Consider the following 18,818-nt stretch of genomic DNA (forward strand, 5'->3'; position numbering starts at 1 on the left):
TCAATGCACAAGGAAATTATACGATCAGAACAAACCTGTTTGTTCTGTACTTCAATTCAATGTCATCGCAACAAGAGGACAGTGAGAAATAATTTACTGTGTGACTCCTGTATAGATTCAGCAGCTGGTTTGACCTATTCTGTCACATCAGTGCTTTACGTACCCTTCTCTTCATAAAAAAGACCTTTTAAAACAAAATCAGCTTCTCTTCAGTTTGAAACCCAGCTGACAAGCATCTGCTCTGGATGTGAAGTGCTCCACTTCTGCTGAAGGCAGCAAGGTGGAGGGTGCTCACCATGGGTAGGTTCAAGGGCTCGCAGGCAGTCCAAAACAGATGCAAACTCAGCCATCCCCATAACTTCCACAGATTAAAAGTGCATTTTCAGACTGACCTTTCCAAAGGCTGGGCCGCTCTGCTGACTCACAAACACTCTTAGTCTTTTAATAAAGAAAATATCACAAATCACTACAATAACCAAAAAGAGTCATTCCCCTTTGACGTTTGCTAAAAGACAAAAAAAACCAACCCAAACAAATCCAAAGCACAGCATAAACTTATGTGCAGCTCAGTAATGGTTCATTAATTCATCACATTCTCGTAAGAAAAATTGTATCCCCAGTTGTAGTATTGCCTTTTCTCAAAAGCTGCTGCCATTTTAACACCCTAAATGCTCCTGGGCTGTTTATGTCGCTTTGTAGCTATATTTAAATAAATTTGAAAGCTTTTGGTTTCTTTTCTATCTTAAAGCCAGCATTTCCATTTGCACAGGACTCAAATGGACTGCCACCTCTAAATAAGCAGATAAAAGGAAGTACAATCCCAGCGCATCCTTCAGGGAAAAAGAAAAGGGTGCAAGAAATTCTATTTAAAGCCACTGAAAGCAAATGCACCCAGTTCTTCACGTCAATAAACAGAACATGCTGAAGCAGGCAGTGAATACAGGGGGTTGCTATGTATATTTAGGAGGTAATTCTTTGATATTTATGTTTTGGCATGCAATGCACTGGTGACAATCCTCCACACAGCAGCATGTGGGATTAGAGTGTTTGCATGCGTGTGCAACGGGCACCCTCAGGAGCCTCCCCAGAGAAGAAATTATCCCCATTTTGAAAAGTTAGATGTTCTCTCAAAACCAGGCCAAGCCACTTCTTTTGTTCTTCCAACTGCGGAAACAGGTATATCAGGAAAGGACACTTTAAACCAACAAAAAAAGAAAAGTATCCTACATTCAGGTAAATTTATACTTCTGCCATAAAATCATTAATAGCAAAGAGGGGATTTTCAACAGAATTCTTCAAGGATCCCCAGTGCCACCACTGCACACATTTTTACACAACAATGGGCTGCCTTACAGCCTTGTGGCTATTTTCTTCGGAGACTCCCCCCACTTCCCATTAAATTTCCAGGAACAACAACTGCAAAGAAGCAGTGTAAAGCGAGTCTACAAGGGACCTAACTCTGAAAGCTGGTGTTCCTAGCCCTTTACAAAACATTTGTCGGTCAAACAAACAAACAAGAAGACTTGCTATTGAAAATCCTCCCACAAACTTTCTGTCATCTAGATCAAGTGTTTTCAATCTGCCTGGGAACTAATCTGATTAATATGCCACTTGCTAGTTCACTTGGACGACAGCGCAGACATCAATTTAATGACTGCAGCCTTAACAGTGCCACCGAACTAAAGGGCTATGAGTGAAAGCCTGGGATTAGGGAACAACCAGCCCAGGGCAGAATGCAACAGACCATAGAAAGCTTGACCCAACAAAGCTGTCTCGCTTGAAAGAAATGAAAATACAAATGCTGCTTCCAAATCAGTGTCTGCAATCTCTTTCCTCATTTACCCTGTTAAGTTAAAAGAACAATCAGGTTTGCGGTTGGTAGTAACATCATTCCCCATGTGTAAGGCCTCATTTTCATCAAACAAGCTCTAGGTTATAGGACTATAAATACAAGGTAGCCTACAAAGCCATCAGTTTCTCACACCACAGTCTGTTGCCAGTGTGTCAGCGGCAATCTGCTTCCAAAACATTGATACTGGACTGTACACAAGCAACAAGCTTCATTCTCCATAAGCTTTGGGGTCAGAGGGTGCACGCTGGAAGGGGGTCACGTATTAACACGCGGTGTGGAGTTTTGTTTTTTGTAAGAAGACTGAGTTGAGTTGGCTTGGCTGGGGCATCTCCTTCAGCCGGAGTCCATAGTGAAGAGCTGGATGTCGTGCGGGTTCCAGTACAGGGCCACAGCGGAGTTGTAGACCAAGGACCAGACGTAGGGGATGAAGAACTCTTCAGGCTGTTCCTCCTCCACGTACTTGAACTTCAGCTCAGGGAACTTCTGCAACAAGAAACCAAAGTCTGCTGAGGGAAGGTCTACATGTCAGTTTGCAAACACACAGCCCACGTAAACACCGAAGAGAAGTCCGGTGAAAAAAAATAATGGAAGGAACTGAACTGTTAAACCCGATGGAAAATATTTACTGGATAAAGAGATCACTTAAGATTTCTTCTTTGAACTGAATGCTACATGGGCATATTGTATTCAACCCTTTTACTGTTGGTCACGCTTAATTTACTTGTTAACAAAGAGGAAACATGTGAATCCAACACGAAATGCCAAGGTCTTAAGGAAAGCTGTCATTTTTAGCAGCCCCACAAAAACTTTCTTGCTTGCATGCACACAGACTTGTTTATTGCAGTTTTCCCTAAAAAGCATTCTGCTATTAATTGTACTCAGCTCCTCAGCAGGACAATCCTTTGGAAAGGCTGTAAGAATAAACACAGTCTGTGTTACGTTTGCAGGAATCCCGTGTCACAGCAAATTGACCTTTATCATCTAATTCCCAAAGACTTTATGGATGCAGAAGTTTCCAGGAGAGAAACGCTCTTCCGCCAGGAAGCATGGTGGGGAGCATGTCTAGGGTCTGCCACTTCCAGTTTTGTTATGTGTTCTTCTATACTTTTGAGCAGGTCTTTAGAATCATAGAATCCCTAGGCTGGTAAAGACCATTGAAATCATCAAGCCCAACCGTACCCGTCCACTACTTAAATCAGATCCCTGAGCACTTCATTGGCCACCTTTTAAACCCCTCCAGGGATGGGGACTCCACCACCTCCCTGGGCAGCCTCTGCCAGTGCTTGAGAACCCTTTCAGTAACGAAGTTTTTCCTGATGTCCAATCTGAAGTTGCTCTGGGGCAGCTTGAGGCCATTTCCTCTCATCCCTGGCCTCGGTGCCAAGGCTGAGGAGCCCGTTAATAGCATTCCTGGGGCAATTAGAGTGCAAAGCCCTGCAAGCTTCTCCACTGCAACACATCACGCATCTATCCCACTTCAGCCTTTAAAGCTGTAACCACAAGACCTGTGCACATCAACCTTGTTGACCAACTATGCAGATACCTCCCCCTCCTGGAACCTGAAGGATAAATACATTTCCACAAAAGCCCCGTTTTGCTGTACTTTAAGCTCTAAGCAAAGTGATTCCAGAATTAAAACACACCACATGTGCTAGCCCAGACCATCCTAACCGGACAGACATGGTGTATTCTTCAGTATTCCCACTTTCTCCTATTCCTTCCCTCCCAAGCAGCACGTACGCTACAAACCCAATGCATTCACTCTCAGAAAGGATGTGTTTCGGGGACAAGTTGAGCCTACTTTCATACTGTGCTCCTCAATCTTTTTATCTGCCTCTAAATGCTGCCTGTGTGAAGAGCTTGGCTGAGTCTCAGATAAAAGCCACATTACAATGATCACTGGGGTAAGATAAAACATGATCCATTTTATTATTTATGAGGCTGTGGCTAAGACTGAGAATAAACTCCATGGTGTGACATGATCAGAACAAGCACAGCCACGGCTAAGAAGCCTTTTTGCCCATCAATAATGAAGGGATAACTTATCATCTTTCTTGAGCTCACAGTGTCCTTTTTCCTTGTGTTAGGGCAAAAGACCCTTCTGGCTGGAACAGACTCTTTTGAAGCGGCACTTCTTGGCCACTTGACTTTCAGGGCTATTTATTTAGGTTTCACATGCCCATTTTTGTTGTATTCTTAGAGTCAGAACACATGGAAACCATTCGACTCCCTCCTTGTGATGCTGCTGTTATGAGAGCAGCTTGAAACAAATACTGAGCATACAATTACACCAGGACATAAGGTGCCACCTGCACCGTGCTTTGCAAAGAACGTGTCTCCATGCACAGCCTCATTCAGCCACGTGTTATCTCCTGTGCTGGATTCAGAGCAACGTGATCAAGCTGAAGATGTCCCTGCTCACTGCAGGGAGGCCAGACTGGATGGGAGCCTTTAAATGTCCCTTCCAACACAAACTGTTCTATGATTGATGAGGACATTGGTGTCACCTTCCAGTACGCTGTGGTTTGGCTTATGCTGGGGTCATGTCCTTCACCACAGCTCTGCTTAGCTGGATGCCAATATTTAGCCTGGGAGGAACCCTTCTGGCCATCAGCGTGGCCATTGTTATCATACTTGATGACTCTGGAACACGTGGGGACCTCATCCTTCTAACAATCAGGGAGGGACGGAGGACAGCATTGTTTCAAGCACTATTACCCTTGTTTAAGCAACTAAGGCAGCTGAGAGATCAGGTTGTTAAAGGCACTTTTGCATTTGGCTCCTGCTGAGTTCAGAGCCCAGAACCCCACAGGTACATCAGCAAGTTTCATTTCTTGTGTCAGACATGAAGTCTGTGGTAGAGAAGCTCTCCCGTAGACCTTTTATGCCCCTAAACCATTTTCTACCATCTCTCTACAAACTCTCTCCCCACGTCTGTTTTGACCAACCTGTTTAATATTTCATACCACTTTCTTTCCTTATTTTTAGGTGTCTTGCACCTATATTCACTCCCATCTCTAATTCCCTGTTTTGTATCCTATTCCTATTCCCAGCTCCCTTCCACTATATCTTCACAGTCTCTCTTTAGCCTATATTTCTACTTTATATTTGCCCAAGTTTTCTTTTTTCTCATCAGCCTTGTGAGATTGTCCTTTTCATTAATATCCTCTATCCCTTTCCACCTTGGCTCCAAGTCCTTACGCTGTGCCTGCCTTCCTGCTCTGCCATCACATCCCTCCTTTCAGGATGGAACGATTCTGTGCAGCAAGGCAAGCCTCACTACAATCAAGCCCTCATGTAGATTTTAATTTTTTTTTTTTTTTCAAACTGTTATTCTGCTCTGCTTATCCTCAATGTAATCTTCCCCACTTCCCTCCTAAATGCTTCCTGACTTGTGGTCAGCGTAGACAGGAACACATTCAGTTTTCAGCATTGCATCAGCAGAATGAATGGTTAAACCTCATGATTAAACCACTGCAACATTTCCTAGCAGAGAAAAGCCCTTACACAGCTGTCATTCTTCACCCCCAAGGTGGCTGTATGCCAGTACTGCAGCGTGTAGTAGTCCTTCTGGGAGGGAAGCGGAAAAAAAAAGTGATTAAAGATGCCAGTTGGAGTTGAATTAAACATAGATAACTTTTTTCACCTTCAGGGTCACAGACCATAGCTACTGTTTTTGCAGGCACTCTGTGAGTCCAGAATGATTCCACTGGTGTGGAACTACTTTGGACTCTGATGCAGCTTAACAAACATTGTAAGCTTAAAAAAAGTAGGTAAAATTGCACTGGAAATTCCAATAGCGACATATGAGATGCACAGCTTTTACTAGCCCATCCTCTCTCAGCTAGAGGGATAGCATGGAATAAATCAGATAGAGTTCATATTCTCATGCAATAACAGTCAGGCATAGATTTTATTATTAAGCCTTTCTTCAGACTGATCAATGTTGGCATCTGTTGTGATTGTGCTGTAGCAATTTAATAATCAATTTGAAATTAAACACAATAACTCACTGCAATCAGCCTGGATACTGTCACATTCAACATCTGCCTTGAACAGCCTGCAGGTTTATCTCGGGAATGTAGACAAGGATAATCAAATTTTTAAGGAGAGATTTAATACACATTGCCATTACATACACACAAGTTGAAATATATCTTTACAAAAAGAAGGCAAGTGACAGAAATGATCTTTTCCTCATGGTCCCCGTGAATAGAAGACACAGGATAGGTCAGTGCATTTTTATCAAGACATGGAGAATTTGACTTCCAGGTCAGTAATTCAAACCTAGCTCCTTTGGATGATTACAAGGATCCATGGCTGTGTGGTGGTCATGTTTTCTCATTTATTAAGAGTGAGAAATCCTAGAGGCCTGGTATGGAGAGAGCTTCCACACCAGACTCTGTCGTGCAAGTTTTACCACTGTTAAGATAAAAAAACACCCATACTGTTTCACTGCCAGAGTATTCACTGAAAATAAAATTTGTCAGCATTCAAAATCATCAAATTTAAGTCACCTCAAAATGCTTCTTACTTATCAGGCTGACTTTAAAACAATTTATAACAGAAGGATTAAGCACCACATAAAAAGCTTGACCAGTGGCACAAAGGTTTAAGGTTTCTGACAGGGGCTAGTTCAAGAAATGTTTAAAATAAGATCTGTGCCATTTATCTCCTGCATGCTCCACTTCCAAGTGAGTGATCAGGAGCCTTCACTATGCACCACAGACATACAGGAAATGACACCAAATGAATGTTTCAGGAGAGCTGTAAAACAACCAGGTCAGAGGAGTCTCAGGGCACTCCCAGAAAGCCCCCTCAGCCAACTCGTGAGGGTTTTATCACATTTAATAAAATTCCCAAAGTGGCACCACAAAGCAGCAATGCAGAAAAACAGTTTCTTCTGCTTTACTGCTGTTGCGTCCAACTTAATCCTGGGCAAGGCATTTGTTCCCCAGCTGGTGACACCCAAATGAACCTGGTCTGTAGCATTTTCTGAAAAGAAGGACCACTGGAAGGTATCTTAAATCTCAGTCCTAAAAACAGAGGAAAAGTCTTGGCATGGGATAAATCGTCTCTTTTTTATTTCCTTCACAGACCTATTCATTCAGCTGGATCGTGCTGAAAGACGTATAAGTTCTTCGTTATCCAATCACTATTTATGTTTTTGAACTCATTGCCCTGACATAAATGGGTCCAGTAGAGCCATTTATTTGCATTTCCCTCCAGTCATTACCAGAGCAGAGACAACCCTGGTGAGTTTAAAACGAACCAACCTGAGACAGTACTTGAAAAACTCGACAACCGGAGGTAATGCCACGGTTTGAACTGCACAACTTAAATACAGACATCACTTATCAGCCCTGGTGAATCAACCTACCACAGCACCCTATCTTGTTTTCTTCTGCCAGACAAAGCAGAAGTCAGATTTAGTGGTTGGGATGAGGGTATAAGCTAGACAGACCAAGAACTTTGCAGACTGTCTGCTCTGTCAATCATATGATTCGATGAAAAACCACAGGAAGTCCGATGAACAGATGCAGAACTGAACTGTAATAACTCCTCTACCACAAAAGTTCAACAACATCTCGGGCTTTTTTTGTTGGTTTTTTTTGTTGTTGTTTTTTGAGGTTTTTTGGCAGTTAACGATTAAGAAGATAGCATCAGTGCCAGCCAGCAGCACCTGGCGTGGCTCCAGGCAACCCCGTGGCATTTCAGCTAGAAGACTTGAGCCATGCATGAAATAAAAAAAATCCCCTTCCCTTCATAAATGAACCGTCAAAGCTGCTGTTAGGCTGCAGTGTCATGTCAGTGGATGATCTCCACTCAGATAACATTAGCAAGGGCAGGCAAGGCTGCTTTAAAAGTGGTGGAGCATGGTGGAGCAAAGCTATCTCTTTGCTTCTTCACTGATCTAGATGCTTTAGTGGATGAAAAGCAGCCCTCGTCAAAGAAATAGGCTGTGCAAAAGAAAGAAATAAAAGAATTGGATTAACATAAAACTGGAGAATCCTCTTTTTGAGTCCTTGGTTAGAAACACTGGTTTCTGAAATAGCAATCCAATGTGAGTCGGTATTTTCAAAAGCATGCGACTACTTTAGGAGAAAAGTACCATTTCCAGAGGAGTCTGAGCACATTTGAGAGTCAAAGTCACATTAAATTTCCATCAATCCAAAGCTTCAAAGTCTTTCTGAAAATGGGATCTGTGTGCATTTGAAAAGCTTACCATGAGCCTTGTTAGGCAACCTAATGACATACTGGCAAACTGCGTTTCATATTGCTTCAGCTAAATATAGTATGATTGCCTGGGGAGCATCTGCAGGATTGGACCCTGTTAGCAATACATATAAACTGGTAAATAAATAAGAAAACAGCTCAGACTCAGTGCTGCGCCAAGTCTTCACTACAAGTGCCACAACAAATATTTACGCCAGCAAGGTTTAGTCCCACGACACATGCACTAAATATATCAAACTGTAGGGAGTACAAGTTGAGAAAGAACATGGCACTGAAAAAGGTTGCAGCACTGGAAGAGGTTGCCCAGGGAAGTCAAGCACATCATGCTTGGCCTCAAGCTCCACCAGGGGAGGTTTAGAATGGCCTCAAGCTCCGCCAGGGGAGGTTTAGGCTGGACATTAGGAAAAAATTTTTCACAGAAAGGGTCATTGGGCACTGGAACAGGCTGCCCAGGGAGGTGGTTGAGTCACCTTCCCTAGAGGTGTTTAAGGCACGGGTGGATGAGGTGCTAAGGGGCATGGGTTAGTGATTGATAGGAATGGTTGGACTCGATCCGGTGGGTCTCTTCCAACCTGGTGATTCTATGATTCTATGATCATCCAGAGCGACATGGACAAGCTGGAGAAGTGGTCCTGCGTGAACTTCATGAGGTTCGGCAAGGCCAAACGCAAGGTCTTACACCTGGGTCAGGTTTCAATCCAGGACTGGGGAAAACGTGTCTGAGAGCAGCCCTTGGGGAGGCCCTGGCCCAGGTTGCCCAGAGCAGGGGTGGCTGCCCCATCCCTGGAGGTGTCCAAAGCCAGGTTGGATGGGGCTTGGAGCCCCTGATGCAGTGGCAGGTGACCCTGCCCATGGCAGGGGGTGGGATTGGATTGGCTTTAAGGTCCCTTCTAACCGAAACTATCCCATGATCCTATCTTGTATATTGGTCTGCAAACTCCATGTCATCACTTTAAAATCTGGTCCCCAAAATCTTAATCCAAGTCAAATTAATTGCTAATGATGTTAAAAGTCACTCAACAGTGATGCCTGGTGTCCTGTTCACGGTACAGTTATACAGGTACATATGTAAACATTGATGCATTTAGTTTTTATATAAATATAAGCACTTAAGTACTTGGACAGAGCATAGCTCATGGAAGAAAATGTCTCTATGCTTCTTCTAAGACACTGATAGATTGGGGTGTTTTGCAATTATTTAATTCTTCTTGGGACATAATGCTGTTTCATCTTTTTCCAGTTCTCTATGCATTTACAGTGCTTCTCTTTCACTTAAGACAGAAAGTCTGTGTGGCTTTGGTGAAATATCTGTATGGACTACACCACACCTACCCGATATCATCTCTTGTCTCCTTCTCAGGCTTGAAGCACAGACAGCCCAGCAAAAGGTGATGGTGGGGAGCAAACAGTGAAGGAAGCAAACAGGAAATCTGCTAGACTAAGCACGAACGGCACATCTTGTACAAAGCATTGTGTAAGGAACGGGTGCAAATTTGAAGACAGAGCAGAAAACAGTGGCTTGGAAAGTGTCAGAAGGTTTTCAAAAAGAAGCAGAAAACTCAAGATGGTAAGAAGAGGTTCAAAACAATCAATATACAGGCTAAAAAACCCCAGTTTAAGCAATCACATGAGTTGTAGTAGAAAAAAACATTTTTCCCAGGGAGTAAAATTCAGTAAGCAACTCATCCTTGCCTAGTGAGATAAAATCGTCCTGGTCCAGAAGGGCGGAGAAGTTTATCGATAGAGACACAACAGTTTTAGCAAATCAAGATTATTGATACGTGATTTCTGTTTTCAAATCTGTTTTTGATCTGGATCTTATAGTAGGTGCACCTCCCATACAAGGCCAGGCTGAGAGAGTTGGGGTTCTTCAGCCGGGAGAAGAGAAGGCTGCAGGGAGACCTTAGAGCAGCTTCCAGTGCTGAAAGGGGCTCCAGGAAAGTTGGGGAGGGGCTCTTGATCAGGGAGCGCAGGGATAGGATGAGGGGAAATGGTTTGAAGCTGCAAGAAGGGAGATTGAGATGAGATCTCTGGAAGATCCTGTGAGGGTGGTGAGGCATTGACACAGGTTGACCAGAAAAGTTGTGGAAGCTCCATCCCTGGAGGTGCTTTATGATCCCCTACAAATACCAAAAGGACTGTACAAAATTACAACTACGAGCTTTGGATGAGGCCAGGTGCCTTCTTCAAGCTGCTCTGGGTTCACCTCAAAAATATGTGACTCTGAGCTACTTGCAGACAGGACAGTAAATAAATTGAACCACTGGTGAGCAGCTTCTTCAGCAAACCTGACTGAACACGTACCACCTGCATAGGTGATCCAGTGAAAATCTCTTAAGTGATTAGTTTGAGAAGACAAGGGGATTTCTGCTCGTAGCTTTGTGAATATGTGTCTATCTGGAAAAATTTAAGAACAGGGAAAAGGGATGAAGAAGATGAAAGACCCAAGCAGAACTCACAGATTTTGCCACCAAGCAGCTGTAGAGATTGTGTTAGAGCTGTGTTTTAAAAAATTCACATGAACATGGATTTCTTGAGGATATGGTTTTTTTTATAATTGTCATGATGATAAACTGAACTGACAATCAGGCAGTTTTTTTTGTGAGTTTCTATGGAGCAACAGAGTGGTCAGTTAACAAATACCGATCAAAAGAACTTACTTGCTACCAATCATGGTCTGACACCAAGATACAAAATGATGTGTACTGCATTAAGAAGTTTAAAGGGGTTACATTTATGCTCCCAAAACAGGGGAAACTAGCAGCATCATTAACCTCAACATAACGTTGTGTGAATTACACATATATAGTCACAATTCAAGGATTTACAGTTATAACTACAACTTTCTTGCCATGTCAGGATTATTCTGTATATCAGGTTGTCTAGAGGGATACATATATTTTTGAAACATGTCTCAGATGAGAACTCAACAGCCAGGAGTCAGACCGAGCTGTGGCTTCCTGCCAGACCAGAGAGAGACAGGGAACTGCAACAGGAACAAGGACACTTGCAACACTGCAGAGAACACAATATATGCTGGCCTTGCCAAATAATTAGAAAAAAAGGGCTAGAGACTGATATATGTAATCATACTTTCAGCTTAGTATTAAGCTATGATGCATGGATGAGGTAGCATCAAAAAAATTAGAACTGTCACCCACTGCAAACCTGAAACAACAATAATTCTCTGACAAATCTTAGAATCATAGAACTGCTTGGTTGGAAAAGACCTTTGAGATAATTGAGTCCAACTGTACCTGTCCATTACTAAACCAGATCCCTGAGCACCTCGTCCACCAGTATTTTAAACATCTCCAGGGATAGCAAAAAACTAAACTACAGAGGCCTTCTAGAAGAAATAGCACAGGCAGGGTATCAGAGCAAAAATCTGAGCAAAAATCTGAACAATCTGAGCAAAAAATGAACAACCTTAAATCGAAAACAAGTAGAAAAGAAGAATATTTTAAAAACTGAAATAAAACTAACCAAGAAAAGATTTAAACACTTGGAATGAAGAAAGCTACTGGTCCAACTCACAAAAACGGTCCTCATGCTTGACCTTGCTTGAGCATTCACAATCCTGTTATGTACACACACTGACGACTCAGATAAAGAAGGAAAATCCTTTGTGTGCTTTTGAATTTAGGGAATTAAAATCTGAAAACCAGAATAATCTCTGGAACCACTTCTCAGTAGCATTAAAGGGCATCACTGCACAAAATAGGATGAGCCTATCAACTCAGAAAACTTTTATTGAGATGAAGTGGATGTGTAAGTCTTCCTACCACGGGATTTGCAGAAAATGCACACTGCTTAACAGCAGACCCTATTTTTACCACTGTCAAGGAAGATGTAAATGAGTTTAAACTCCAGCTTCCTGTGCTTCAGCTCACAGCCCATCCTTCTCTAGAATACGGTGTAAAGCATTACACAGCAGTGAAAATGAGTATGTCTGGAGCAAATATTTTTGTTAGAACTGGAATGCATTTAGAAATCATTCGTTTGCTGACAACTTTATGCAGAAGATTTGTACAGTTGCTAAGGAAAGATTACAAGATTAGAAGTAGATTTTGGACACTTTACATTGCTAAAACCACAACTAAATCAATGATGCATTTCATAAGTCTCAGAATTAAACCCTGCAACCTTGTGAAGACATCCCAAACCCCAGAAACTCATTCTCCCCCCAAAACAAAGCAGACCCAAGGTTGAATTTTATCTTCCCAGAATGTTATAAATGATACAGTTCATAATATGCCACTTTTCAAATATGCTAAATAGAAAATTTAAATGAAGAAATTGCCTTTAATAACTCAGTCAGGAAACTCTCAGGCAGTGCAGGGACAGGATAAGGGGGATGGCTTTAAGTTAAAAGGGGGAGATTGAGACAAGATCTTAGGGAGAATAGTTCTACTGTGAGGGTGAGGAGGCCCTGGCCCAGGTTGCCCAGAGCAGGGGTGGCTGCCCCATCCCTGGAGGGTTCAAGGCCAGGTTGGATGGGGCTCGGAGTCCCTGATCCCGTGGGATGTTTCCCTGCCTGTGGCAGGGGGTGGAACTGGGTGGGCTTTTAAGTCCCTTCCAACCCAAACTATCCGATGATTCTATGAATCAAATGAAGGCAGGGGAAGATCAGTTATGCAGTCAACCAGCAGATCTGTGAGAAGCTGAGATGCTTGGTCCCTCCAGAGAAAGGTCAAGGTGACTTCAGAGCCCCAGTCTCTTGGTCAGTGGAGAAATCCTTATATGAAGCCAAAAGGGCTTCTAAAAGTTCAGGACTTGTGAAAGATCAAAAGAATTCCTCCCGTAAAAGGAATATAAGGGGTGAAAAATGCAGAGTCTCCTCTTGGAGATATTATACAGGAGAAATGTGCTAGGTGAAGACAGTAGAGAAGAATTAACTCATGTGTCTGGGCTAAAAAGTCTGCTCCAACTTCTGGATAAAAATTATGAATGTGTGTTCCTTTCATGAACCTTTTTATAAAGCAGAAACAATACTATATAAGGCAATCAACAGTACAGTTTTCATATTAGAGACAACTACCTGTGAAATTTTCTCTGAAAAGTGACTTGTGTGCTTTCAGTCTAATTGATATAATTTATTAAACTTTAACAATAAGGAAAAACTCACCTGAAAGGTCTTTAAAGGGTCTACAGAGCATATGAACAACAAAGACTCTGGAGGAGATAATCCTGCTCAATAATCAATACATACTAGTATGTGCAGTTATAAACCTAAAGACATGGTGAATCATACAAAATAAGTGGGTTGCAGCTGGATGACCTGTAAGGTCCCTTCCAACCCAAACTATTCTACGATTCTTTAAAATCTTAGCGCCAACAACTAATTTTAAATTTCTAGCAGCAAGATCTACTGTTTAAGTCACAGCAGCTGTTTTGACTTTGATAGCAGACTAGTCTAAAATACAAGGAATGTTGTTTATTGTGGAAATGGTTTGCGTTCCAGATAACATCACTGACGATTGCTCCACCTAGGCTAATGAACCATACTGTCCGACATCTTAAACCCAGATAAACCTCTTGCTGCTGCCCAAACTCCTCTACTCCCACCAAAAACCCAGCAGCTGTGCAAATACAACTCTTGCCACAGTGTGTGCCATGCAATCAGCAATGCACAATGAGCCTGGGGCGTTTGCTACAAGGGTGGCAATGAAGGAAATCATTAAACTTCAAGAATATGACCCATATTTTTGTGTTTCACTAAGGTGCTGAAGCAAGCATCTTGCTGCAAGAGAGACTCACCTTGGGAGCCTCATCTGGATCATGTACTAAGTCTGACCCAGCTCCCTGATATGTTAATACTACCATTTTCTCACTTTTCACAGAATCACAGAATCACAGAATAACCAGGTTGGAAGAGACCCACCGGATCACCGAGTCCAACCATTCCTATCAAACACTAACCCATGTCCCTCAGCACCTCGTCCACCCGTGCCTTAAACACCTCCAGGGAAGGTGACTCAACCACCTCCCTGGGCAGCCTGTTCCAGTGCCATTTCCACAGGAATTGTCATTTTTATTTTCCTGACCCGGAAAAGGAGCTGGAGACTTCACCAACATCTTTACAGACTCAGTCCCACCTTGGACTTGCTGGTGGAGAGTTGGTGACCATCTACGAAACCTCCACCACCGGTTTTCGTTTCCGTGCTCTTCAGGGTGGGAAGGAAGCGACATAACAACACTGACAGCATAAACCACTAATTTAATACTTAGAGGATTTTTCCCTTTGGAAACTACCTCTAAGAGCCCTCTCTGCTCTAATACAGTCTTGGGTTTATCCAGCTGAAGCACAGAGGCAGAGTCCCTCCCACCCAGCATGGCAGCGGGGCGGCACACCAAGCCCAAACATCCTTCCCCCTGTCCCTGAGCACCCATGGAGGATTTTCTGCTTTTTAATCTGAGAGAGCCAGGCCTGTAAATACTACAAAAAATGATAACAATGACTCAGGAACAGAGACAGACTTGCTGTCACCAACTGTTAACTCTCAGATCAGGGCAGCCTAGGAAGTGGACCCTTATCTGCTTGAGATTCAGGACATGCTGACTAACACCCCTATTGACTCTGCAGACCTTTGGCTCCCTAATCTCCCCGAACTGGAAAATGTACACCCCGAAGGACATACTCCCTTCTTAAGTATTTCAAGCCTCAGCAAAAGACAAACCGTGCCGTGAGATGAGCAGCGCTGCCCGTTACATGCAGGAAATCCAATTTATTTGTTTTGAGGAGCGAAACGTAAAATGACAGTAAAACCTCTCCAGCCATAGCACATAGTGCCAGAACACAGCCTTATCTCTGCTGGGACTGTGAGCTGAGGAATCAGTGCCAAATGTGGACATTTATGCTCTTTATTTTGCGCACGTGGACTTCACGACTTGCTTTTTTTAATTTGCTCTAATGCTGAAAGTCCTGTGAAGACAGACCCAAGGCAGGGGTGGTTTAACCTGAACTCAACATACAACCACAGGGTCTTTTCTGAAATGGACTTTTAGGTTATTCATTCTATTCTGTTCCATATTCTATGCCATATTCTGTTCTCTTAGTAAAGGCCATGATGGTTGTGATAGCACGTTCAAACTAGCTACTGGAAACAAACTGGAAATCAATGACAAGGACAGGTAGAGTGTAGGAAGGAGAAAGGGATGACTACTCATTAGTAGGACAAGGATTCCTTCAAGGTGGAGGAGTCTTGAAGCTGGGCAACTGCACCTCCATGAAAGGCTAAGCATGCAGAGTCAGGAGCTGACTGCATCCAAAAAGCAATCTTCATGCTTGGTGTCCTCCTGAAGCCTGAAGTTTAAAAAGCAGCACTCTCCTGTAGTGAAACTGCTTTTTTTTTTCTAACACAGTCACCTCGATCTGAGAAAGGGCCTCAAGTGAGCTGCTCTTTCAACAATAAATGAAAATTACTTGTGTTTTCTGTTTTACTCTGCTTTAGATGTGGTATTTCCAGATGTGTTTGCCTTCACTGACCTTAACTGTATTGAGACTTGCTACGCTGCTAAGAGTTGTCTTTAAGATGTGAATAAAGCAGTTGTATATAACTGCCTACCTCAGGCTGGGGACTTTTAAAAGTAATTTTTTTCATACATGTTATTATGTCCCTTTGTTATTGAACATACCTGCCCCTTTTCTCCCTGCATTCAGGTCAAAACTGTTTACCCTGGTGACAAGAATCAGTGTTTGCTGGTCTTAGCACAGGAGGATGGAGCTTGGCAAAACCTGATGGGACTGATAAGCACAAAGAATTCAAATAAAGTTTTGCTGCCTGACTCTGAGCTCAGAGCTACGGGCACTACTTGAATCTCACAGCTCTCACATTAAGGACAACACATAAATTTAAGGCCCGTGCTCTTCTCCCCACTCTATTCCACAGATACAGATTTACCTGCTCTATTTTGCAGCTGCCGGTTGCTCACGCTGTCTAGCAGACCTTCCTTCAGTGAGCTAACTGATGTAACCCTCTAGTTTCCTATCCATGAAAAACAACCCCTGTTGAAAGGAAGGAAAATCTTCCTTCTGGAGCTTCTGGATGCTGCTGCTGCAGCATTGTCAAGCTGGGAAATTCTCACCCCCACTGTTATACTATCTGTCCTCAAGCTGAACCCAGCTTGCACGCCACAAGTTGATTGTTTTGCCCATAGTTTAAACACCTTTTGTGCCAAAGGACTAGTATAAATTACCTAGCTGGCATGTAAGGACTAAATGCAATTTATGCCCTGCAGGACTCCCTGTTTTCCCACATCTCCCATGCTCTAAGAGCCCACGGTGGCTGAAAACAGTTGGCACCGACCGGTAGTACTAGTGTGGTCATTACATGCAAGGAGAAAAGCTGGGTGGGAGAGAGTACAGTGATGTTTCTTAGGGTAAGCAGTCAACATAAGCTCATAGTCAAAAAATCACTCCTTCTCTGCACGCTCAACAGATTGTGGGTTGAGTGTTACAAGCTTAGAACCCATAAACCCAGCTTAAATCCACATGGATTCAAGATTCAATGCAATCATCTGATACTACATAAAAAATACAGCTACAGGAAAGGCAGGGTGACCTAAACCAGCTGCCCTCTAAATCCTAACAGCAGAGTCCTGAGCAGTGATGCTGATATACGTGAGAAATCCCCTGCTTGGCCAGGAAAAAGCCATCTACATCACTAATCATCCCAAGCAGGAACAAACAGCCTGTAAATCAAATGGAGAGAAGCAGTGCAACTTGTACCAGAGGTTGTGACAAAATTAAACCCAGTATAAGAATGCAGTTGAGGCAGCCATCAGCTGACAAAGTACATTTCTTCCTCATTCTCACTTCTTGGTGTAGCTGCTGTAAACACTCAAGACATTTCTCTAATTTATGCATTTAATTAAACGATATCTATAATATTCATGCTGTTTACATTTAACCCAATACTGCAATAAAAGCTGTAATTTTGCCTGGGATTTATATTCTGCACTCAAATTTATTTTGATTCCTTCATTGAAACATAGACACAGAAGTGAAAATGTGACAAATCATGAAAATGAAAAAGACTATACTCCATTATCCAGTTCATCTGTCAACCAGGGCAGAAGTGTTCTGAGGACTGTTTTTCTCAATCTGCCACATGTTAAGGAAACTCAATTTAAAAGACTAATTCAGAAAAGACAGCTATGCCTTAAAAGTGGAAGAGCAATTGGACCAGTAAAATTGGAAGTTAGTTCCATGGTTTTTTCTTCCTCTCTATCTTGTATTTAGTTGTTTATCCCTTGCCAAACCTTGCATCTTCTGGGATAAAACTGCTGGCCTATGCCACATTATATTTTTGTAAAAAATTGTTAATCCTTTTCTTTTTTTTTTGGAAATGGAATGAGAAAAAATGTGGGTGTTTTATAACCAAATGAAGTAATAAAATCATTTTAAACACAACTTTTTTAACTTTCCAGCTACTCTACCTATACTTCACATTCACAGTATAAAACGAACACATGGTTGAAAATTGCTCTTGACTGAGGAGGAAAAAAAGAGTCTCAGATCATTTCAGCGTAATTTTACTTTGCTTCAACCAACGTTGCAAGATATTTGGAAACAACACGTCATGCACATGCAGTGCATTTGGCACTGGACTTTTCATCAGACTCATAACATATGCAACTAAGTAAGGGAAGGCTGCACAACACATGCGAAGCAGATTTAGTCACAGCAAAAAACGTAATAAAAGTTTAGGGTGGTTTTCTAGGGTATATAGAAGGAAAACTTGGGAAGCGTTATTTAGCTTAGGCAATCGCATAGCTCCTAAGTTAATCAGGGATGGGCTATGGCTCAGAGCCCTCCCGTAAGATGTACTGGATGGAGAGTGAGCTCTGAGCTCCTGCCAAGCTGCTGCGAAGCCAGTAAAGCTCTGCAGCTCTGGGCAGGGAAGCTCCTCTCTCGCTCCCTTTCAAAAACCGGGATCATCCTTGAAGGTTAACAGAGTTCAAATGATGTGGCAGGCAAGCAGTTAGCAGAATGGAAGTGGCTCTAAGAAACATACACAGGCAAAAGGTTGTTTACCAGTGTCAAGAGATCTGTTACTATGGGGAGCGACTTGGAAAGTCTCACCCGGCTTTCTCATCCTCTCAGTTTCTCCACTGCTTTCTTTCAGCCTCATATTTTATGTCTTTCTTGTAGAAGCTTCCTTAAACCAATAAAATTAACCAAGTCAATGTAGCTAGTGAAAAACAACCAGATACACAAAGACAGACTATTTCATGTTAGAATCCGTGTAAAGTTGAAATCCCTCTACTCGAAGTCCCTACATGTGCCACTCCTTGGGGGTGGAAGTGGATGATCTTTAAGGTCCCTTCCAACCCAAATCATTCTATGATTCCTTCCTATAAATGAAAAGAATGACCCTATTCTCTATGTGCCACTAAAAAAAAAAAATTTAGGGAATATTTCTTAATTTTAAATAGCACAGCATCAAAGTAGATGCACGGACAGGCAATGCAGCATCTCGAGAGTTCACATGGAAAAATCAGATTCAGTTGTTACATTCACATCCAGTCTCGCTGGGTATTTCTCAGTGCAATGAAAGGCCAAGACCGACTTCAGCTGTGCAGAAAGAAATACTCAACTGATCTCTTTTTGGCAATTCACTCTCCTTTTAGTGACTGGAGTTTGTAAGTCACGTCCTGATACTTCCCCTCCACAAAGTCTGCAGAGCACCTAACATCAGGGTCTGCATTTATCACCACTGTGAAT

The 18,818-nt window shown here is 42.6% G+C and overlaps 1 protein-coding gene across 2 annotated transcripts in view; it reads right to left on the reverse strand.

The window, feature by feature from the left end:
• Positions 1-742: 742 nt before the first annotated feature.
• Positions 743-18,818, reverse strand: part of DYM (dymeclin) — a 235,364-nt gene continuing 217,288 nt past the window's right edge. For both annotated transcript variants that reach the window (XM_069880980.1, XM_069880979.1), the window contains one exon: positions 743-2,335. In XM_069880980.1, coding sequence (XP_069737081.1) covers positions 2,186-2,335 — 150 coding nt within the window. In that variant the 3' untranslated portion in view covers positions 743-2,185. The remainder of the gene's footprint in view (positions 2,336-18,818) is intronic.

This window comes from Phaenicophaeus curvirostris, chromosome Z (genome assembly GCF_032191515.1).
Source record: "Phaenicophaeus curvirostris isolate KB17595 chromosome Z, BPBGC_Pcur_1.0, whole genome shotgun sequence".
NCBI lineage: Eukaryota > Metazoa > Chordata > Aves > Cuculiformes > Cuculidae > Phaenicophaeus > Phaenicophaeus curvirostris.